Source organism: Ovis canadensis, chromosome 16 (assembly GCF_042477335.2).
Source record: "Ovis canadensis isolate MfBH-ARS-UI-01 breed Bighorn chromosome 16, ARS-UI_OviCan_v2, whole genome shotgun sequence".
In the NCBI taxonomy this organism is placed as follows: Eukaryota; Metazoa; Chordata; class Mammalia; order Artiodactyla; family Bovidae; genus Ovis; species Ovis canadensis.
This window is the reverse complement of record NC_091260.1, coordinates 72,674,348-72,699,347: the sequence shown is the minus strand read 5'-3', so window position 1 is coordinate 72,699,347 and position 25,000 is coordinate 72,674,348. Positions and strand designations below refer to the sequence as shown.

Sequence of the window (25,000 nt, the reverse complement as noted above, 5' to 3'; positions counted from 1 at the left end):
ATATGTATGTATGCATTGTGCATCACTTAAATGAATCCTCGCTGGAAATCAAACCCTTAGAGAGAGAAAGTGGGAAGGAATGAAGGGCTGACCACAGTGTCAGAGGACAGTCACCTGCTTTTCGGTCATGGCCTGCTCGTACTCAGCCTGCACCACGTCCAGCTCGGCTTGCTTGTCGTCCAGCTCGGCCTGGGCCTTCTGCAGATCCTGCATGGCCAACACGTAGCGGTTCTCCTGCACCACCAGGTTGGCCTACATAGGACATACACAGCATGAAGGGACAGGCAGCAACCCAGACATCCCGCAGGTCACATCTGAGAACTCAGGGAAGTCCATGCTACGCCTTTTCTTTGTTCTTTGAGAGTCTTCTCAAATTACATTATCAAGGCCAAGTCTTCACGTGAACTTGACATGTTTGTAAGCAGACAATTATCAGTCATTAAGAGAGAATCAGCAAACTTTTTCATAAAATTCCAGATAGTAAATATTTTTGGCTTTGGGGGACAAGAGGCAAAATCAAGAATTTTGGTTAAGTACTCAATTTAAAATGCTATGAGCTGTACAATTACAGGTGGTAAGTTAGATTTGGCCTGTGGACCATAGTTTGCCAGTCCCTAAACTTGAACACTGTAATAGTAAATGCATAAATGCAAATTGCAGATTATTTTAATATTTAGTTGCAGGGGAAAAGTTGAATATTTAGAACCATCTGCCAAGGAGAGCTCATCACTGTTAATGAAGATGTTAAAACAAGACAAAGAATGAAACATAATTAATCACTGAATATAAAGATCTAGGTGTTCATGGGTAGAGATGGAATTGATGGTATTCCTGTAATTCTCATATATTACTTGCTTTCAAGTAAAGAATTGATACTTGAGCTGTGATCAAATAAAAATATTTGTTTTAAGGAAGCTAAATTAGACTCAAAAGACATAATCAAAAGCAATATTGGGGGGAAAAAGCAATATTTGGAAAAGGTGATGTAGAAAATAATCTGTGCTTACAGGAATTTAAATTTTTTTGAAAAAAATTTGAAATTTAAATTCTCTCTTTTAAGTTTTTAAAACGGTAAAACTGACCTTGATGGGGAAACCCAATACCAGCATCATATTATTTCTGAGGTGCTTGAGAAGAAAAGATTATTTTAAAATATTCTTTAATATTCTGATGACCCCATGTTCCCAAACTTTGGCAGAATAATTCTTTAAAGGAATATCTAGTTCCATGACTAGAACCAATGATAGCAAATGCATGGCTTAAAAATTACAGTTTACAAATATTCTGACTCTTGGAACATTTTTCCTCATCTCTGCTCTAAGAAGAATCTGTTGCCACGACTTAAACAAGGAGGAACAGCAAGACCACTCTGTCAACTTACTATAAAGCCACCCGCTAATGTCAAAGTATCACAGTCCCCCAAATTTTGGATATTTTCAAGGACTTTCCTCAGAAAAAAAATAATAATAATCTTTTTAATGAAGTACTCAAAAGATATAATCAAAGGGTATAAAAATCTTTCAACTCCAACTGCTCACATTAGGAGCTGTAGGACTCTATTAAGATTACTTAAACTCTATGAGCCTCAGTTTCTCCATTAAGATTGAAAAACTACCTGCTAAGATTTATGAGAGTGTGTTGTCTGTGTGTTAAATATGATAGTATGTAAAAACCCAAGTCTGGGACCTGGTCTATAACAAGAGTTTAATAGATAATAATATATTAATATCACTCTTCTAAAGATCTTTTTGATATGGGCCATTTTTAAAGTCTTTATTGAATTTATTACAACATGGCTTCTGTTTTATGTTCTGGTTTTTTGGCATCAAGGCATGTGGGATCTCTGCTCCCTGAGCAGGGATGGAACCCACACTGGTGCATTGGAAGGCGGAGTCTTAACCACCAGATCACCAGGGAAGTCCCTCCATAAACAATAGTGCTATTATCTATGTTCAATATTTAAGGCTCTCCTGTTGCAATGTTCTGTTTATGTGAACTCATATTTATTAGTTTTCACAGAGTTTCTAAGGAGAAATCTCCTTAGAATGAAACTGAATAGAATTTAAATCACAATTCTTGTCATCAATATTTGTTTAAGTTTATCCACTATTAGAAGTCACTTGGCCTGTCTAGAGGAATTGTAAGATGAAAGAAGAGTCCCTCATGTCTCCATCACTAATGAGTGGTGAAGAGGTCCCCACTGGAGTCAAAGGAGTGTCCTCAAACTCTTCACTTGGGAAACGAGAGAAACCCCTTCAGAAGTCGGTGAAGTTAGACCCTTTGGTCTGTATTTCTTAATATACTGAGCAGAGTTGCCCAATGGGACTACACTTTCTTTGTCTTCTAATTCTCTCTATGCAATGAACATGTAGGATCTATGTAACTATGCTTATTTTTATGACAATGGCAATTTAGGAGGGACCTGACAAACTAAAGACTTCTGGATGCTGGATGCTACTAAGAACACAGGAGGGCACCCCCTGAACAGGCTTCTCAGAAGAGAAGCATAGGTTCCAGCTACAACTAGAAGGTTCTCCCTCCTGGTGTTCCCCTCACGTCCTACTGTAGGACTTACGTCGTCCTGGGACTGGATGGAGCCTGAATTGCACCAAATGTAATGGGGAAGACGTTGTTCTTGCATAAGCCTTGTTTAGAATATCCATTATTTTGTACTGATTTTAACTCATTTTATTTCTAGTAATTACAACAAAATAAAAACTCCCCCTTGTGAATTCAACTCTAATTCCCTTGGAGACACTTATGTATGCTTACCCACTGGAAAAATTTGCTAAGGATGCCCTATACTTTTCACTGGATTCAGTGGTTCAGTCAGTATCAAAATAGCCAACTGGAGTCTTCAATGGTCCTGAATCCTGACAGCATGACATCAACTATTTGCTTTAAAAATCTCTAAGCCAAACGAATCCCTTCTGTTTTAAGTTGCCCTAAGACCTCCAGGGACTCCCCACTGACTAAATGCTCTGGGTATGGTAATAATGAGAAAATAAAATGGAACTTGAAACTTTCTCCCTATCTTCTTTCTATTCATGATTATTTTTAGCATGATTATTAAGTTCCTCATGTAGTTTGTATGTATAAGAGGATGTTAGTTGACGGTTGAAAGAGATCAGACTTATACGAAAGCAAAATAATCAACCAAACCATTAGGTGTGATTTTTGAGGCATTAATATTTCATTCTCAAAACATCTACTTGCCTCTCCATCCGCTTAAGATGGTCACTGAATGGTATGGAGACATGGACAAATAATGCTGAGAAATTCAATAACTAAAGAGAAACAGTGGCATATTGTCAGCCCACATTAAATAAAGGATGCTAGTCAGTCTCTTTCCTGAGGGTCAAAGGAAGAGGGAATACTATGTCACCTCTGAAGCCAAGTCCAGCCACCAGTGACTGTCCACCCCACCCCATTCATAGGACTCCCTGGCAAGCGGTCTTGGACATTACTGGCGGATCCTGTGCTATAGTTTTCTGTGCTTCTTTTTCTCAAGTTAACATTGTGGGGGTGAAGGGGGAAATGTCCAGCAGCCCACAATGGACGTAGTATCCTTGTAGAGTCCATGCTTAAGGCCCATACAATTCCAGTGGCAGGAGGATTACAGAGAAGAAACATGCTATGCTTGGCCAGTCCGGCACCAGCTCTTATCATAGACTTGAGACTAATAACACCTGAGACTTCTTTGCTGCAGGAAAGACAAGCCCTGTTGACCCAGAGACCCCCTGCTGGCACACATCCTGAAGCCCCACCAAGGAAGCTTACCTTTAGAGGCAACACCTCTCTGTTTATGGAAAAGAAGGAAGCCATGGCCTTGGTCCAGGAACAAAGACCCGCTACATTCCCACACACTCGTTTAGCGGTTTCGATGTTGTAGTCTGCCATTTCGAAGTAAGGATTCAAAAATTCTATCACTTCTTCATTGATTGTGTCTTTCGGGAATTGCTGTGGAAGAATGGAGTGAAATAAACTTAAAATGCCTTGTCCATTAAGTCATAATCACATTATGCTCATGATACCACTGAAACAAACGGTTAAATCCAAGAATGGATGAATATCTTGTCGATATTTCAGGATATTAGGCAAATAAAATGATACATATATTTAGCATTGCAAATAAAGCAGATATGTAAAGTGTATATATTTAGACATAAATATTTAGCATTTAGCAGCAACCAAATGCTTAACACATTCAGAGAGAGGTTCTATTAAACTCACCTGAAATGTGATGAAAATCAGTAGGACATTAAGCTTTCAGGATGATGAATTAATTTTTAATCACTGAACTATCAAGATTATGAGAGAACTTTTCTCTTCTAGAGGGATAAAATTTTAAAATAGTAACAGAAATGGATTAAGAGTACCTTCTTGCATTAAAAGAGAAGACTGACCAATCAGTGGAATTGGATCTTTTACAAATGGCGTTTGATGATCTCAATGAAGATAATTAAATGTTTTCCAAGTAGAAAGAAATGTAGCACCTAACTAATTCATAGAAATAAGTCTGCACAGAACATACATAGCACAGAGCAAAACTCACCTTTATTCAGAGCTCCTTAAAAATGCAAGTTTCTTTTGAGAGACTTAAAAAATAGTGAAGCCAGAAGAATATTTGGGAGCAATGGAAGGATGGTGGTGACAGAAGGCAAATAGCAAAGTAGCTTCCAAGAACACTGGCTCTGCAGCAAGTATATAAAGCAAGTCCAATGCCACTGCCACATTTTCTGGTGAGTATTTTTTGAGCCCCACCTCCTACTACCACTGCTCTTCCACACACTCATAATCAGATTAATCACCACCCCACTCTCCACCCAAATCGCATGCTATTCCTTCACAGGGCACTTGCATCTCAGAGGCTCATATTCCCATTATCTGAAACAAGTCTGTATAACCCATTGGTTTCAGAAGCTACTTCTTGTTAGAGCTGCTATAAAAGGCCTCACAAGATGCTCTGGCCACAGTAGCCACATGGGCAACATTGAATTAAAAACGGAATGAAACTGAAAAAGACATATACCCCAGTGTTCACAGCAGCACTGTTTACAATAGTTAGGACATGGAAGCAACCTAGATGCTCATCAACAGATAAATGGATAAAGAAGTCGTGGTACATGTACACAATGGAATATTCCTCAGCTATAAAAAGGAATGCATTTGAGTCGGTTCTAATGAGGTGGACAAACCTAAAGCCTATTATACAAAGTGAAGTAAGTTAGAAAGAGAAAGACAAATATTGCATATTAACATATATATATGGAATCTAGAAAGATGGTACTGATGAACCTATTTATAGACTTTTGAACACAGTAGGGAGAGAGAAGGTGGGATGATTTGAGAGAGTAGCATTGAAGCATATATATTACCATAGATAGACAGTGGTAATCTACTGTATGACACAGGGAACCCAAAGCTGGTGCTCTGTGACAACTTAGAGGGGTGGGATGGGGAGGGAGGTGGTAGGGAGATTTAAGAGGGAAGAGATATATGTATACCTATGGCTGATTCATGTTGATGTATGGCAGAAATCATCATAATATTATAAAGTAATTATCCTTCAATAAAAATTAAAATTTTTAAAAGAAACTATGAAAAAAATTTTTAAATAAAAACTGAATGAAAGACAGTGCTGAAGTTACTATGTGAGGTATGGATGGGGCTTGGGAATCCCAATCAGTTGTCTCAAGATATAAATATTAAAAATAAAACAACAAAACTTCCAAAAGAAAAGATAGGTGCATTTATTCTACCCTGCTGCTGCTGAGTCGCTTCAGTCGTGTCCGGCTTTGTGCAACCCCACAGACGGCAGCCCACCAGGCTCTGCCATCCCTGGGATTCTCCAGGCAAGAACACTGGAGTGGGTTGCCATTTCCTCCTCCAATGCACGAAAGCGAAAAGTGAAAGTGAAGTCACTCAGCTGTGTCCGACTCATAGCAACCCCATGGACTGCAGCCTACCAGGCTCCTCCGTCCATGGGATTTTCCAAGCAAGACAGGCAAAGATTTACTAAACAGAACACAGAAAGCACTATTAAGGAAAATATTGATAAACTGGACTATAATAAACAAGAACATCTGCTTACCAAAAGACACAATTACTGGAATGAACAACTAAGGCAGAGAGTGAAAGAAGATATTTGCAAACATACAGATGACAAATTACTCATATTTTACATATAAAGAAACTCTAAAGCTCTAATGCTTATAATGTCTTATATTTGAAAGAGAAACTTCTACTCTGAGAAGATACTTAAATACAAATTTTAAATATATATGAAGAATATTACTCAGACTTAAAAAAGAAGGAAATTCTGCCATTTATAACAACATGGACAGACCTGGAGGGCATATGCTAAGTGAAATAAGTCAGACAGAGAAAGACAAATACTGCCTATTATCATTTATACGTGGAATTTAAAATAGACTCACAGAAGCAGAGGGTAGAATGGTGGTAGCTAGGGACTGGGGGAGGAGAAAGGGGAAGATGCTGGTCAAAGGTCAAGGGTCAAAGTGTCAGTTATACAAGATGAGAAGGTCCTGGGGATCTAATGTACAGCAATGTGAATATAGTTAACAATACTGTATTATATACTTGAAATTTGCTGGGAGACTAGATCTTAAGTGTTCTCACCACCAAAAAAAAAAAAAGGAAAAATGGTAACTATGTGAGGTGATAGATATTTAATGGGATATTTATTGGATTTAATGGATGGATTAAACCAGATGGATGGATTAATGGATGGATTAAATCCATCTCAACCAGAGGATGAGATAGTTGAATGGCATCATCAACTCAGTGGGCATGAGTTTGAGCAAACTCCAGGAGATAGTGAAGGACAGGGAAACCTGGTGTGCTGCAGTCCATGAGGTCACAGAGTCAGACACAACTGAGTGACTGAACAACAACAAATGGATGGACTATGGTGAAAGCATTTCACAATGTATCAATGCAAACATCAAGACGTCAAGTCATCCATCTTCATTATAATACACTTTTATTTGTCAATTATACCCCAATAAAGATGAAAACCACTTAATAAGTTAAAAAATATGCATGCAGATTCATCTTCTGTTAAAGGATCCAGACACTCCAGTGAACTCTGAATCCCTTCTTGGCCCATCATGACGAAACTACCAACCTGCAAATTCTGTAGAAAGTTTCCTGCCGTCATCAGTTTTAAAGATTCCTGCCAGGAAGGAACTGTGCAGCTTTTCTCCAGGTCAATTTTCACTGCATTGACTTTCCTCTGAAACAGCAGCAGCACACAATCCATGATCCTCATGATGAGATGAGGGGGTCGGCCTAGCGTGCGGACAGTAGCGATGTCGGAAGGCTTGATGGTCTGGGGAGGAAAGGGGGTTATCATCCAGTCTCAAGACAGGAAAAGCAGAAGCAAACATTTACTCTCCAAAGACTGCTACAGGAAGTCCCCTACCTATGAGCAAGTTCCATTCTGGGAGCACATCTGTAAGTCCAATTTGTTCATAAGTCCAACAAAGTTAGCCTGGGTACCCAATCAGCGACATAGTACTGTCATAGGTTTATAATACTTTTCCCACAAATACTACATAAAAAGCAAACAGATACAAAACACTTTGAATCCTACAGTACACAGCACCTTGAAAAGTACAGTAGTAACAGGGCCACAGCTGGCACACAGGGGCTGGCATAGAGTGAACAGGCAAGAAGTGTCACTGACTAGAGGAAGGAGAAGGGGTGGGAGATGGTAGAGCTGAAGGATTGTCAGCGATAGGAGACGGAGGGCAAGTCAGGGTTTCACTCACGCCTGACATGGATAGAATCCACGTTCGCATCTTTGAAAGTTCACAACTTAAAACGTTCATATATGTGTAGGGGACTTACTGTACTTCAACAGAGGAGCGCAAGCATTTTTAAGTTCGACGCAGTCATGAGGGCTAGAAGCATATTTAATCCCAAAGAAACACACATCCCCACATGTTCAAATTTTTACAATTCAAAGTGATAGCCAGAGTAGACACAGCAAGAGACATGTTTGCCAGCTGATAAGGAGCTGTGGCTTCTCTAAAATTGTAACAGCCACTTAGTATCAGAAAAGGAAGCCATCTGAAAGGAAAAGAATCATCAGCTCCAAAGCAGATTCCAGGGATTCTCAACCAGCGAAACTCCAGGACTTGCAGCGCTCTTTTTACTCGTTAGTTATGTAGGTCAAGAATCTGACTCTCTCTCTTACAGCTCGTCACCGTGGACCGACACCAGCGGGTAGCCGCGGGGCTGCCAGTTGCATAATTAGAGGTTTCTTAGCTGGAAACTGACCTTTAGATGATGGAACATGAGCAACAGGAATTTCACTAAGCTCTTAGAAAAGTTCTGTTCCACACAAAGATTCTTAGACAGTAAATTACTTAACAGTCACATAGACCTGTTGTGGTCGATAATAATTGTTCTATCAGTTCTATCAATGGAATAAGCATTGGAAACACAAAAATAAGCATCTGATACTGTCCTATTTCTAGGACATACTGCACCTTCATTCCTTCTAGGCCTTGCAGACCTTCCATCTGATTTCCATTTGCAACCCTCCTGTCAAAGGAAGGTACCCCGTGAACTTCATATCAAAGCTAATGATCTTTTCTCTGAGAATTTTGGGGAAAATAAGAAGAAAAGAAAACCACTGAACCCGGTAATTAGAAAGGTAACTATCTACTTTGAAAAGGATTGTTTCAGTACACTAGCATTTGTGAATTCTAGACAGCTGGAAGTGAAGGAGAATTCGTGGTTTAAAAAAAAAAAAACTGGAAATAGCAGACAGACCTTAATTTGAGATATTTGGCTATAAAAGAGAAAGGAGAGAAACATAGTAGCTGCCAATAGGGAAAGCAGCATCAAATTAAAGTGGATATAAAACACCAGTCTATGTCCGATGCAGGATACAGCATGCTTGGGGCTGGTGCATGAGGATGACTCAGAGGGATGCTGTGGGGAGGGAGGTGGGAGGGGGGTTCATGTTTGGGAACGCATGTACACCCGTGGTGGATTCATGTCAATGTATGGCAAAACCAATACAGTATTGTAAAGTAAAATAAAGTAAAAATAAAAATTTTAAAAAATAAAGTGGATATAAAAGAGTCTGACATGCTTATTTCACTTTAGCTTTTGTTTGTTTGTTTTAAAATTTATCGAAGTATAGTTGATTTACAATGTATTAGTTTCAGGTGTATAGTGATTCAGATATTTATATATATATATATACACACACACAATAGTTTGCATCTTCTAACCCTAAACTCCCAATCCAACCCTTCCCCCAGCATTTTAGCACCCACAAGTCTGTTCTCTGTGTCTATTTCTGTTTCATAGATAAGTTCATTTGTATCCACATATCAGTGATACCACACGGTATTTGTCTTTCTCTTTACAGTTTATTTCACTTAATATGATAATCTCTAGGCAGGTCCACCCATGTGGCTGCAAATAGCATATTTCATTCTTCTCATGGCTGAGTAATGCTCCATTGTATATATGCACCACATCTTCTTTATCCACTTATCTGTTGATGGACATTTAGGTTGCTCCCATGTCTTGGCTATTGTAAAGAGTGCTTCAGTGAAAACTGAATGCATGTATCCTTTCAAATGATAGTTTTCTCTGGATATATGCCCAGAAGTGAGACTGCGGGACCACATGGTAGCTCTGTTTTTAATGCTTAAGGGACCTGCACATTGTTCTCCATAGAAGCTGTACCAATTTATATTTTCACCGACAGTGTTGGAGGGCTCCTTTTTTCCCATACCCTCTCCAGCATTTATTATTTGTAAGACTTTTTGCTGATGGCCATTCTGACTGGTGTGAAGTGATATCTCATTGCAGTTTTGATTTAATTTCTCTAATAATTAATAATGTTGAGCATCTTTCCATGTGTCTGTTGGCCATTTGTATGTCTTCTTTGGAGAAATGTCTATTTAGATCTTTTGCTCACTTTTTGGTTGTTTTTTTTTTTTTAATTGAGTTGTATGAGTTGTTTGTATATTTTGGAAATTAACCCTTTATTGGTCTCATCGTTTGCAAATATTTTCTGTCTGTGGGCTGTCTTTTCATTTTGTTTATGGTTTCCTTTGCTGTGCAAAGGCTTATAAGTTTGATTAGGTCCTATTTATTTACCCTTTAGCTTTAAAAGGGGGAAATCTCAAACAGACTTGGACTCAATTATGTTGGGGACCCAGGTAAAATGAATTGGGGGTGGGGGTATAGCTGAAGTTCAACCTATTTCAGATAAATATTTGATTCCTCTTTCTTCTACAGGCAAAGCAATATGACTATTACATATGTGTGTGTGTGTGTGTGTGTGTGTGTGTATACATGTTGCTGCTAAGTCACTTTAGTCGTGTCCGACTCTGTGTGACCCCATAGACGGCAGCCCACCAGGCTCCCCTGTCCCTGGGATTCTCCAGGCAAGAACACTGGAGTGGGTTGCCATTTCCTTCTCCAATGCATGAAAGTGAAAAGTGAAAGTGAAGTCATTGAGTTGTGTCCAACCCTCAGCGACCCCATGGACTTGCAGCCTTCCAGGCTCCTCCCTGCATGGGATTCTCCCAGGCAGAAGTACTGGAGTGGGATACCATCGCCTTCTCCGATATATATACACACATATATATAATTATACAAAGCAGTCAGGTCAGATTAGCATTGGGATAAGAATAGACACATTCTTTGCTGTTACTTTATTTGTTTTGTAGGTTTACAAGGCTGATGCCAAGACAGTTTGAATGTGCCTAGAATTTTCTTAGTATGAATTGGTAGTACCAGATTTCAGAACTTACAAGGAGGCAATAAAATGAAGACAGAACCAGTGAAGGAAATTATCGAAAACCTCCCCTACATACCCCAATCACCTTGCCCCTATTCCCAGACATTTCTGCATTGATGGTGTTGCTGAATACTGTAGTGGTAGAGAGTACTAAATTAGGACGATATTGGAAAATATTTTATAATATTAAAAAACATGTCAGGCTTTTGAAATCTTATGAAAATGCAGACCTGTAGGAACTGAGATGCCACATGCTCCGTTCCTATAATGCTGTTAGTATCACAAGTCCAATAAAGGTTTAGAAGTTTCTTTACAGTATCCTTGTCTTCTCTCTATTGATCAAAGACTCTCAGTGGATCCAGAGTGTCTTAAAATGGGCAGGGGGAGGATATGTTCAGGATCTTAAAGAGATATCTGCACCCTTATGTTTGCTGCAGTGTTATTCACAATGGCCAAGACATGGAAGCAACGTAAATGTCCATTGATGGATGAATGGATCAAGAAAATGTGGTATTTACATCCAATGGAATGTTATTCATGCTTCAATAATGGAAATTCTGCCACGTGCAACAGTATGGATGGACCTGGAACATATTTTGTCAAGTGAGATAAGCTAAACATGAAAGAAAAATGCTGCATGATCTCATTTATATGTGGAATCCCAAACAAACTCATAGAAGCAGAGAGTAGAATGGTGTTGCCAGGGGCTGAAGGAAGAAGGAAATGGATGGTAGTGGTCAAAGGGTAGAAAGTTTTAGTTACGCAAGATAAATTCTAGAGATCTACTCTACAGCACAGTGCCCAGTTATCAATACTTTATTGTATACTTGAAGTTTGTTAATGGGTAGATCTTAAGTTGTGTTCTTATCAAAAAAGTAGTAATAAGAAAAACAGAATTACCCTACGATCCAGTAATCCCACTACTGGGCACAAAGCCATAGAAAATCATAACCAAAAAGATACATGCACGCCAATGTTCATAACAGCACTATTTGCAGTAGCCAGGACATGGAAGCTTCCTAAATGTCTATCAACAGAGGAATGGATAAAGAAGATATGGTACACACACACAGTGGAATACCACTCAGCCATAAAAAGGAATGACTCCAGGTCATTTGTAGAGATGCGAATGGACCTAGATAGTGTCATATACAGAGTGAGGTAAGTCAGAAAAAGAAACACAAAGATCATATATTAATGCATCTATGTGGAATCTAAAAAAATGGTACAGGTGATCTTATGTGCAAAGCAGAAATAGAGACACAGAGCTAGAGAACAAATATATGGATACCAAGGGGAAAGGAAGGGTGGGAGGAACTGAGAGATAAGGATTGACACCCATATACTATCGACAAATAGATAACTAGTGAGCACCTACTGTACAGCACAGGGAACTCTGCTTAATGCTCTGTGGTGACCTAAATGGGAAGGAGGTCCAAAAGCGAGGGTATATATGTAACTGTATGGCTGATTCATTTACTGTAAAATAGAAACTAACACAAATTGTAAAGCAACTATACTCAAATAAAAATAAATAAGAAAAATTATAAAGAAGAAAACAATAATAAAGGGAGCAGGAGGAAGCTTTGAGAATTGAGGGATGTGTCTATGGCCTTGAAGGTGGTGATGGTTTCATAGGTGTGCACTCATCCCAAACTCACAGAGCTATACATATTAAATATATGCACCTTTTTATATATCAACCACAACTTCATAAATTGGTCTTTTAAAAGTGGGACTGGGGAAGATGAGGTATCCACCCATCTGAGAGGCTAAGGACCCTGGAAGACTTCATGTATTAAGGAGGACAGTTTAGCCAGTGCAAGAAGGAATGAAGAAACAGTAAGGAGAGATATATCACCTGTAAGAATGGTGTGAAACTTTGGAAAGATAAGAAAGGAAGGCAACATCTTCATTGTCTCTAAAGAGTAAAAATTGTCTTATACAATATGTTGTATACTGACTCAGAAAGCTTAAAGACTTAACATGGATCAAAAAAATGTATAAGTGTTTCAGGAAGTATGCTAAGAAGGTAGCAAAAAATAATATCTATATCACATAATGATGCAAGTTCACTTGAGGTTATATAACTTGAATTAGCAATGGACAGGTCAGCAGTGTTCCAGTTCTCCAGCCACTTTCTAAGCCAAGAGTCAATAACATAAGACAATAGATGAGTAGACTAAGGATTTTATTCCCCTGACCAGGGATTGAACCACACCCACTGCATTGGAAAGGCAGAAGGTTAACCACTGGACCAGAATGTTAACCGCTGGACCACCAGGGACGAAACAGTAAAAGCAATAACTTGAGTCCAAAACATCTCCAATTAGACCAATCTCAAAAAGGGCCAGCCCTTGAAGATATGGCCTACTTCACTAGATTCAACATATTTTCCCAGAATCCAACCTTGTTTCTAATTTCATCATTTATAATATTGCCACATAACTACATTGTGTTGGAAGCCTGGTGGAAGCCTGACCTTAATGGGTAGCACTAGATCAGTAGTCCTTTGTCTGGATAATTTATATGTACACTCAAAGAAAGCTGTATCTTACTAACCTACTCCAACATCCTCAATGAATGAGTGAAAAAAATATTTTAGAAATTTTGTGTGACTTTCCTAATGTCACACAGCTTATTGGTAACAGAGTTGACATGAGAAGCTGGCACCCAGACCACTATTATATGGCACTGCCCATCACTTGTGAGTGAGAAGATAATATGTGAAGTGCCACCTACAATATCTTAAAAAAGCAAATAACATCTCCAAGCAGAAAATATCATTTGAAATAATTCCAGTGAAGAGAGCTTTGGTCTGAAGCAGTAGAACATTTCTTCGTTGTTATTCATCTTTTCTGCCTAATCTTCCTCCGAGGCCCTAGAAGATGACATCTGTTATATCACAAAGATGTACCTGCAAGGCTGCTTCTGCTTCTTCTAATGCTGGCTTTGCTGCTTCCAGTTTTTCCTCAGCAATAGCTTTATCTTTAGAGATGCTGTCAACAATGGCCTGGGCTTTGTCCTTCACCTTCTGGACCTCAGCTTTGACCTTTTCAGCAGCCTGTGCTTTCATTGTCACTTCTTTTAAGACCTAATTCAATATAAAACCAAAAAAAGTACATCAAAAATCACCCAGCTCAAAATGCACATTTTTGCCTGGATTCGTCGATTTTGTCCACTTACACAATTTTTCATACATAGAATTAAGAGTATGGTACTTTTAAAATTTTTTATTGGAGTATAGTTGCTTTACAATGTTGCATTAGTTTCTCTTGTACAGCAAAGTGTATCAGCTGTATGTAAACGTACATCCCGGCTTTTTTGGATTTCTTTCCCATCTAGATCATCACAGAGCATTGAGTTTCCTTTGCTATACAATAGGTTCTCATTAGTTACCTATTTCATTCATAGCATCATTGGTGTACATATGGTATTATAATGGAAAGAAAAAATTTGCACTTCCATGGTTACAACTTAGAGAAGAAGCATACAGTATTAACATTTATGAATTGGGAATTCAAAATCAATACGATTCATGTGTCAATGTCTACCCACCATGTCGGCTTTATCATTGGCCACTTGGAGCTCCTTTTCTTTCACTTCCAGTTCTCTGCTCAGAGCTGCAACAGACTCTGAAGCTTCTTTTAGCTTTTCCAATCCAGTATTCATTCTGAGATTAAAAATCCAAGGTGAGGGAAGTGTTAACATGTGTGGTTCTTGGCCACATTTTCTAAGTACTGGTCTACTGATATAGATAGTAATGGTCATATTTGAAGAATACTGTATATACAATAGCAAATCCAAGAGGGCTTGACAAAAAGAGTAAATGTCTAGGCTTGATTCCAGACTAAAGTCACATATTGGTTCTTCATAGATTAAGTGTGAAAAGAGTGAGTCTGCTTAGAACACTGTATGACATGAGGAATAACAGTGTCAAGAATCTGTCTCATGCAAGAAACATGCTTAATGAACTTTAGCTAAATGACAACAGACTTCAATTTCTTGAAACCCTATCATGGAGGAAAGGAAATAAATAACTTCCTTTTTTCTAAGGAGACCAATGACATTAAAAGAAGGAAGATTTGGGATCAAGAAAAGAAACAAATTTAAAGCTATCAAACTGCCTCATGAAGGGACCAGCTGCCTGTTTGACTCTAAAATAATGTGATCTTAAAGACAGGATTTGTTAGAGTCATTTAGTCCAATCACTCTCCCAGGGGTCCCTTAGGTAGCAACCTTGGCTGATTCTTGGTTGTATTCAGGAAGAAGAGATAAGTGTTCATAAAAGAGCAAAGTAGAGCTGGGAAGTTGGGAACAAATTTCAGTGAAGTAAGGTATTTGCTGTGCAGAGAACACATGTATCAAGCAGACTCTCCTACCCCAGACACTCAGAACATGTGGGAAGAAAGGGATGAGAGGAGGTGTGAGGGGATGTCTGTATTCTCAGCATTTTTCCAAGCTCAAGGTTTCTATTATTATCATCCAATACTGTAGAAAGTGGTAGGCCACAAGAAAACTTGGCAATATTTAATCTTATTGGGCAAGAATAAAGCCACTAGCAACCGTGGAATGATCCTTCGAACCAACTTGAAAGGAAGGTTTCTCAATCTCAGCACTATTGGTTTCTGAGGCTGGATAAATCTCACAAGGACTTCCCAGGTGGCTCAGTGGTAAAGAATCTGCCTGCCAATGCAGGAGACGCAAGTTTAGTTCCTCAGTCAGGAAGATCTCCTGGAGGAAGAAATGGCAACCCAGTCCAGTCTTCTTGCCTGGGAAATCCCATGGACAGAGGAACCTGGCAGTCTACAGTCCAGGGAGTTGCAACAGCAAAATTGTATGTGATGAGGATTGTCCTGTGCACTGTGAGGATATTTAGCACATCCCTGACCTCTGACTCTTGATCCCAGCAATACCTCTCGACCACACCCCATACCCCCGCCCTAGTTCTAACAAACAAAAATGTCTCCAGTCATTGCAAAATGTCTCCTTGGAGCAAACTTGCTCCTAGTTGAGAGCCACTGCTTTACAATAACTTCATATTCGACCCTCACACTTACCTGTTGGCCAGAGTTTGCACCTCCGCATGCTTCTCTCCATATATGAACTTATAGCTCTGAATAAAGGAGAGGTACGATTTGGGTGTCACATGGGTAGAACGTCGGAATCTCTGGAAATAATCAACACACTTCTCAGCTACCCCATCCTGGAAGGAGCCCATGCACTGAACGACTTCCTTCTTGGTTTCCAAACTGCAGTCAATATCATAGGCAGAGAGGAAGTGTTCAGACACTAAAAAGAATGGAGACAGCTGTATGTGAAATATGAAGGCGAATGATAGTTTTAAAAGTTAACTGCCTTGAGTCACAGATATAAAAAATAAGTTTACAGTTACCGGGGAGGAAAGAGGGAATTGGGAGACTGGGATTGACATATACATATTACTATGTAGTTCAGTTCAGTTCAGTTCAGTCGCTCAGTGGTGTCCGACTCTTTGCAACCCCATGATCCGCAGCACGCCAGGCCTTCCTTTCCATCACCAGCTCCCAAAGTCTGCCGGGAGCCAGCGGGAGGAATTCCGCCTGTGGCAAAGGTCATGAGGAAGGAAGCCAGACATGCGCAAAGGCATGATCTGGCTTCAGGGGTCTGCCTGCCTTATTGTACTGTGCTTTCCACTCTTCTGCCTCTATAAAGAATTAACTTAGGGCTCCAGTTAACAGTTTCCTGCATATAAAGAGAATGTCTCAGCTTAAACCCCTCTGATAGCTTTCTAACTTACCTGACCAGTCTGCCCGGACTTTTACAACTTGTGATTGTTTACAGCCCCCCAACTGAGAAAGGCATGAAGCTTAAAGCATCTTAAAGATACAGAGCCTTTTTTAAAGAGCTAAGAATTATATTGGTAGAGGGTTTTCACTGTTGAGTCAATGACTGCTGCCAGGCCTCCATATTCTTTATCTTTTAGACACCTGAGGATATTAATCAATGTAATTGGGATATAGAAAAAGGAATATCGTAGTTTTGATGTTAGCAACACTAGACTTTTGAGTTAATTACTTTTCTCTTTGTTATAAATCACTGTACTTCTTTCATTGTTATAAATTGTTGTGTCCTTGCTATGTAAGAATGTAACTTTATTTAGTGCTTTCTGAGAGTGGCACCAGACTTTGGGAAGAACAACACAAATAAGTTCTCTGGTTGACAGACCCTTATCAGAAAAGGGCCGTAAAATGTTAATTGGCCCTCTGGCCAGAAGATGATGTAACTCACCTAAGACTTATGTATACAACTAGGTATACAGAGAGAAAGCCTAGTCTCTATAAGAGTCAGGGCTGCTGACGCTGCATAATTTTGTATTATCCATTGATCTCTATGTACAATCAAAAGTATAAAAGGCCTTTCCAGACAATAGAGGATGGGCCAGTCACTGGAAAGACTGGTTCCCCCATGTCTTTTCTTATTCTATTTTCAGGCTGAATTCCCATCTGGGGCGTGGAGGCTCGCCATGTATACTTACTTGTCCTGGCTTCTAAGATCCACGAGAGAGGGAGCCCAAGGTGGGGCACCCTCTGCTATTCAAACGGGTGCCGGTGGCCTAACGTAGATGACGCAAACCTCTTGTCCTGAGGTTTTACTAGTTTTCCACATAAACCAAGTTATTCAGCCTCTTTTCTCCACTAAATTTTCCTACTATACTATTTCTTCCTAATCTCTCTCTATATTTCTAAATAAATAAGTTTTTCCTCGCCACGCCGTCTCCCCTTCGAATTACTCTGGATCCACCGGGGCTGGACCCCGGCAAAAGTCCACCCCAAACCCAGGTCCATTGAGTTGGTGATGCCATCCAACCATCTCACCCTCTGTCATTCCCTTCTCCTCCTGCCCTCAATCTTTCCCAGGGTCTTTTCAAAAGAATGAGTTCTTCATATCAGGTTGCAAAAATATTGGAGTTTCAGCTTCAACATCAGTCCTTCAAATGAACATCCAGGACTGATCTCCTTTAGGATGGGCTAGTTGGCTCTCTTTGCAGTCCAAGGGACTCTCAAGAGTCTTCTCCAACATCACAGTTCAAAAGCATCAGTTCTTCTGTGCTCAGCTTTCTTTATAGTCCAACTCTCACATCCATACATGACCACTGGGAAAACCATAGCCTTGACTAGACAGACCTTTGTTGACAAAGTAATGTCTCTGCTCTTTAATATGCTTTCTAGGTTGGTCATAACTTTCCTTCCAATGAGTAAGCCTCTTTTAATTTCATGGCTGCAGTCACCATTTGCAGTGATTTTGGAGCCCAGAAAAATAAAGCCAGCCACTGTTTCCACTGTTTCCCCATCTATTTGCCATGAAGTGATGGGGCTGGATGCCATGATCTTAGCTTTCTGAATGTTGAGCTTTAAGCCAACTTTTTCACTCTCCTCTTTCACTTTCATCAAGAGGCTCTTTAGTTCTTCACTTTCTACCATAATAGTGGTGTCATCTGCATATCTGAGGTTATTGATATTTCTCCTGGCAATCTTGATTCCAGCTTGTGCTTCTTCCAGCCCAGCGTTTCTCATGATGTACTCTGCATATAAGTTAAATAAGCAGGGTGACAATATACAGCCTTGACGTACTCCTTTTCCTATTTGGAACCAATCTGTTGTTCCCTGTCCCATTCTAACTGTTGCTTCCTGACCTGCATACAGGTTTCTCAAGAGGCAGGTCAGGTGGTCTGGTATTCCCATCGCTTGAAGAATTTTCCACAGTTTATTGTGATCCACACAGTCAAAGGTTTGGGCATAGTCAATAAAGTAGAAATAGGTGTTTTTCTGGAACTCTCTTGCTTTTTCAGTGATCCAGCAGATGTTGGCAATTTGATCTCTGGTTCCTCTGCCTTTTCTAAAACCAGATTGAACATCTGGAAGTTCGCAGTTCACATATTGCTGAAGCCTGGCTTGGAGAATTTTGAGCATTACTTTGCTAGCGTGTGAGATGAGTGCAATTGTGCAGTAGTTTGAGCATTCTTTGGCATTGCCTTTCTTTGGGATTGGAATGAAAACTGACCTAGTCCAGTCCTGTGGCCACTGCTGAGTTTTCCAAATTTGCTGGCATATTCAATGCAGCACTTTCACAGAATCATCTTTTGGGATTTGAAATAGCTCAACTGGAATTCCATCACCTCTGCTAGCTTTGTTTGTAGTGATGCTCCCTAAGGCCCACTTGACTTCCCATTCCAGGGTGTCTGGCTCTAGGTGAGTGATCACACCATCATGATTATCTGGGTCATGAAGATCTTTTTTGTGTAATTCTTCTGTGTATTCTTACCATCTCTTCTTAATATCCTCTGCTTCTGTTAGGTCCCTAACATTTCTGAATAGATAATTTATAATAACCTACTAAATAGCACAGAGAACTCTGTTCAATATTCTATAATGACTTATATGGGATGAGAATCTTAAAAAAGGTGGATATATGCTTACATATAACTGATTCACCTTGCTGTACAACAGACACAAACACAGCATTGTAAATCAACCATATTCCAAAAAAAAAAAATTGTTAGTTAACTGGCTATTTTAAAAAACTTAATACAGTTCTTAGGAACTATGTTTATAGCCCTAGCTAGGTAGATACATGTCAACATTTTTGGCTCCAGGCCTATGACATCAACAATTTTATTTTTTCTTTCACATACAAAACTGTAACAGACTTTGAGCTTATCATAAGTCTTTGTTTTCTGGTACTTTGTACAAAGATGTCTCCTCTACACAGCTGCAGGTTCTGGTCAGCAGCCAGCCTATTTTATGGTTTACATAAGGATGAAAGTGGTACAAATAACTCAGAAATCAGAGCCACCTGATACTCATATTTAACAACCCCATTTATTTATTTATTTATTTATTTTTTGCTCAGAAACTGCCATAACCTTAATTCCCCCAGGCCGTGACTGCATTTGTAATATAGAATGTTCGGCACTAAATTTTTTTTATGCCCTGGCGATCTTATTCTTAAATGTGGCACCTGGCCATCTGTATGCAGTCAATTCTAATTTATGGTATCCTTTAAAAATGTATGAGTAAAAATCTTCTGTTGTAGACCTTTATCCTCCCGACAGTGCCAAACATGAGACCAATTCTAAAACAGCATTTCTCATTATAAGACCTGGCCGTCAAGTCAGAGTGAATCCATCATCACGAAGACACAGCATGTGTGCTGAACACCTACCACTATGAAACTTGGTCTCAATCTCAAGGAATTTACAAGGCTTATACATAACACAGTTAAAGTTTATCATAAACATCTTTATTCATCTTAGGAAAAAATGGTTTATGGATTTCCTTTAAAAGTGCTAATAGTATTGAATGATGTACATAAGAATTACAAATAGAAATACAGCCAGTAAGGAGGGAGGAAAAGAGAAGGAATCAAGTGAACAAACCTATCAGGTGATGGTTAGCAGAGAAATGAACAATGGTATCCTCTCAATATTAGTGAAAGTTGCTCAGTCATGTCCAACTCTTTGCGACCCCATGGACTATACAGTCTATGGAATTCTCCAGGCCAGAATACTGGAGAATTTCCCTTCTCCAAAGGATCTTCCCAACCCAGGGATTGAACCCAGGTGTCTCACAATGCAGGTGGATTCTTTACCAGCTGAGCCACAAGGGAAGCCCAAGAATACTGGAGTGAGTAGCCTATCCTGTCTCCAGAGGATCTTCCTGACCCTGGAATAGAATCAAGGTTTCCTGCATTGCAGGTGGATTCTTTACCAACTGAGCTATCAGAAAGTAACTGATCACTAAGTTAAATTCTTAATGCCATAACTGAGACCATTTACATCTATGTAAATAATAGAAACAGTTTATCAATTGGGTTATAAATAGTTTAACATATACACTGAAAGGTAATATATTAAGACACTTGGAAGCTATATTTTTTCATATAATTTAAGGAAACACTATAAAGAACAACTTAAACTCTAGGAAGTTTAAGTCTCGTCATTGAAAACATATGAACAATTCTTTCCTGTGAGGGCAAGAAACTGTTGGTTTCTTAACTGTTGGTTGGTTAAACTGTAGGTTTTAACCCCAATGGCAACATTATTCACTATGTGCCAGGCATGATACCAAGTCTTTTATCTGGCATTATGGGATATTCTCAAGAATGTCCCCACTTTCTGAAAACTTTCTTGTATTGGTTTGGCTGAAAAGTTCATTAAAGCTCTTCTGTAAGATGTTGTGGAAAAATTCAAGTGAACTTTTTGGCCAACCCAATATTTACCATGTAATAATTTTTATCCTTCTTATGCAAACTGATAGTATTAACTGTTGTTATTGTTTAATCACTAAGTCAGGTCCAACTCTTTTGCAACCCCATGGACTGTACCCACCAGGTTCCTCTGTCCATGGATTTCCCAGGCAAGAATACTGGAGTGGGTTGCCATTTCCTACTCCAGGGGATTTTCCCAACCTAGGGATGGAACCCACATCTCCTGCATTGGCAGGCAGATTCCTTACTACTGAGCCACCAGGGAATCCCCATAATATCAATAATCATGACTTTTTTCATTATTTAGCAAGTTGTCTTTGTATCTATTCAAAAAGTCAAAGAAAAAAATGGAATGGAATTTAAGTACATTTTTCCATAGACCCACAATCTCTGATGCAGGAAAGGTTAAAAAGGACCACTTCCTCTTAGAGTGACCCAAGCCTGCTAAGACTCAGAGAAAAGGGCATGGAAAAATCCTGCTGTTGTCTTCAATGTCCAGTTACCAAGGTACCAAGGCCAGTTTGGAGACCCATCTTTAGGCTGATGTCTGAGGTTGTTGGAGGTTAGATCCCGGTATTGTTTGTTCATGTCACTTGGTGTAGAACAAGGTGATGAGTATGTGGCACAGAAGGGAGAACACTGGCCTCAGTCCCTGAATTTTCCTGAACTGGAAATTTTCAAATTTCCAATTCATTTGGATTCAAAGAACTGAAGTAATAAAGTGAGGAGGGCACATGAGTTGCATATCCAGTAGCCATCCCTTCTCTTTCAGTAACAAAAGAATCCTAAATTTGCTCCGAGTAGCAATCTGACCAACTAAAAGTCTTTGATTCCCCAAACTCTCTTGTAGCTGGAGGTGACCCAGTTCTGGCCAAAAACATGCAGACAAAAGTCCCTGGGGAAGAACCCTGTCCCAACTAAGAGACAAAGCTTCATGTGGCACCAACAGACACAAAGCCCTGAGACGCAGCAGCCCTACAAGAACAGGAGCCTCACCCTAGGATGACAGCAAGCTAGGCACAGGTCCCCAGTTGTATTCTAGGCTGCACATCTCTGTACTTCCTTGTTAGCAGGAAAAAGAAAAAAATAAAATAAAAACCTTGTTTATGCCAAAAATAAAACAAAAAATTTGCGTAAGCCACTACTGCTCTGGTTTTCTCTTACAGCCAAACACATAATTAATGCTATGTTCAGAGGGGAAAGATACCTAATCCTGGCAGATCCTAAATCACAAAACTTTATCAGTTAATCCTTAGACTATCCCTAAGTGATGGATATCACTATGTATATTTTACAGATAAGGAAAATGGGGCTTACAGAAGTTTGCTTGCAGGCAGGAGCATCAGAATTCAAAGCCAAAGATGATGAATTCCAATGCCTAAAGCCCCTTGATTTAGAAATTCAAATGCAACAAAATATAGAGTCTTTAGAGTGTTAAACAACATTTTTTATTGGAGCTCAAAGTTCAAAAGTATCTTCTGACTAACGTGCTTCATAAACAAAATATGCTAATTGTTCTGGGGACTGCTAATTGCAGCGGGGACTACTGCAGTTGGTATTCCTTTCTGAGCGGTTCTGAGTGCAGTTGCCTCATTTCTGTTTATGCTCCATTGTTAGTTGCAAGCAGTTGCAGAAGCAGTGGTGTCTGACTCAGAAGGCGGAAATCCTGTATACTATATTAATAAATCAAGTAATATTTTTGAAAAAGGGCCAGTTTATATACATAATTAAAATGGCCTTCTTTGAAAAGAAATATATGCCATATATATGCTTATATGATTTTATAAGCATATTGATTTTATTGAGATGTTATTTATAAATAAGGATGGCCTATTTTAATAACAATGTGCTTATTTAAAATGGAGTCCAGTAGGACATTAATAATTATCTTCACCTTGGAGAAATCTGAATGAACCGAATTTAATAGTGACTTTGGAATCACTGACTTTCATTAAAAAACACAATATCACCAGAATAAAGATAATAGAAATACTTAGAAACAATTCAAATCAACTCCATATTAAGCTAAAAACAAAGATTTGCCAAAATGGAGATTCCTAAATGGTGGGAAGGCCAAGGATTTTATAGGGTAAGATAAAGCATATTTTTCTTTAAATGTTTCATCTAAAGATTCAGTCCATTTAAATTCATGCATATAAAGAATTTCATTTTTTCAGAAGCAATATAATTACTATAAAATCTTGTATTTATGGTATGTGTGAGATAAAGAGGAAGATACTTGGCTTATTCTGAGTATCTTTAAATTAGAAAAATACTCTAAACAATAAGAATAAACTATCCAAAAAAATAAGAAAATAATACCATTCATAATAGCACCAGAAAATAAAATACTTAAAAATAAACTTCACCAATAGTGTGAAAGCCTTGTATTGAGAACTATAAAACACTAATGAAAAAATTACAGTACATATAAATATATAGAAACACATTATATGTTCACAACTTGGAAGGATTAATATTGTTAAAATGTCTATAGTACCCAAAGTAATTTACAGATTTTATGAAACCACTATCAAAATTCCAATTACATTTTATAAAGAAATTAAAGAAAAATTAATGCTAAAATTCTTATGAAACCACAGAAGACTCCCAATAGCCAAAGCAACTTTGAGCAAGAACAAATCAGAATCACTTCCTATTTCAAAATGTATAACCAACCTACAAAACTTAAAACAGCATGATAAATACAGGCATGTAGATCAACAGGACAGAATAGAGAGCCCGGAGATAAACCCACACATATACAGTCATGGGATTTTCAACAAGGGTGCCAAGAATATTAATACAATAGTGCAGTAAGTCAGACAAAGACAAATATCCTATGTTATCACTTATATGTGGAATCTAAAAAAAAAAAATTATACAAATGAACTTATTTACAAAGCAGAAATAGACTCAAACACATAGAAAAACAAACGTATAGTTACCAAAGGGGAAAGGTGGTAGGGAAAGAAAAATTGGGAATTTGGCAATAACACATACACCTGAAGAAGAAAATGGCAACCCACTCCAGTATTCTTGCCTGGAGAATTCCATGGACAGAGGAGCCTGGCAGTCTACAGCCCGTGGGGTCGCAGAGTTTGACATGACTGAGTGACTATCGTTCACTCACTCACTAAACACACTACTACATATAACATAGATTAACAAGGGCCTACTGTATGACACAGGGAATTACAATCAATATTTTGTAATAACTCACATGTGAAAAGAATCTAAAAAACAATATATACATTTATATACAACTGAATCATTTTGTTGTACACCTGAAACTAACACAGCATTGTAAATCAATTATACTTCAATAAAAAATAAAAATTAGAAGTAAACCACAATAAGATATAACGTCATACTTGTTAAGGTATATATGATCAGGAAAAGATATATATATATAAGTATTTGCCAGGATGTAGAGAAATGAGAACCCTTGTACACTATTGGTGGGAATGTAAATTGATACAACCACTATGCAAAACAGGACATTTCCCAAAAAAATTCAAAATAAAACTACCATATGATCCAACAATCCCACTTCTGGTTATATATCCAAAGAAGTTAAAATCAAGATCCTGAACAGACATCTGTGCTTCCATATTCACTGTAGCCTTATTCACAATAGCCAAGACATGGAAACAGCTCAAGTGCCATCCATGGTTGAATGGATAAAGAAAATGTGACAGTTACATACAATGGAATGTTATTCAGCCTTTTTTTAAAAAAAGAGAAGGAAATTCTGCCATGTGCAACACCATGGATGAACCTGGAAGGCATTATGCTGAGTGATGCATAAGCCACACCACAAGAACAAAAACTACATGATGTCACTCACATAAGGAATCTAACAGAGTCAATCATTGAAGCAGAGAGTAGACTGGGGGCTGCCAGGGGCCAGGGGAGGGAAGTGGGGACGTGTTAGACAAAAGGCACAAAGTT

General features: G+C 38.8%; 1 protein-coding gene across 1 annotated transcript in view; it reads right to left on the bottom strand.

The window, feature by feature from the left end:
- Positions 1–25,000, bottom strand: part of DNAH5 (dynein axonemal heavy chain 5) — a 320,870-nt gene that overhangs the window by 82,869 nt on the left and 213,001 nt on the right. The window contains exons 56-61 of the mRNA XM_069556071.1: positions 15,859–16,090; positions 14,357–14,471; positions 13,716–13,892; positions 7,151–7,354; positions 3,781–3,960; positions 115–252 (exon numbers count right to left, since the gene is read on the bottom strand). Of these exons, the coding sequence (XP_069412172.1) occupies positions 115–252; positions 3,781–3,960; positions 7,151–7,354; positions 13,716–13,892; positions 14,357–14,471; positions 15,859–16,090 (1,046 nt within the window). The remainder of the gene's footprint in view (positions 1–114; positions 253–3,780; positions 3,961–7,150; positions 7,355–13,715; positions 13,893–14,356; positions 14,472–15,858; positions 16,091–25,000) is intronic.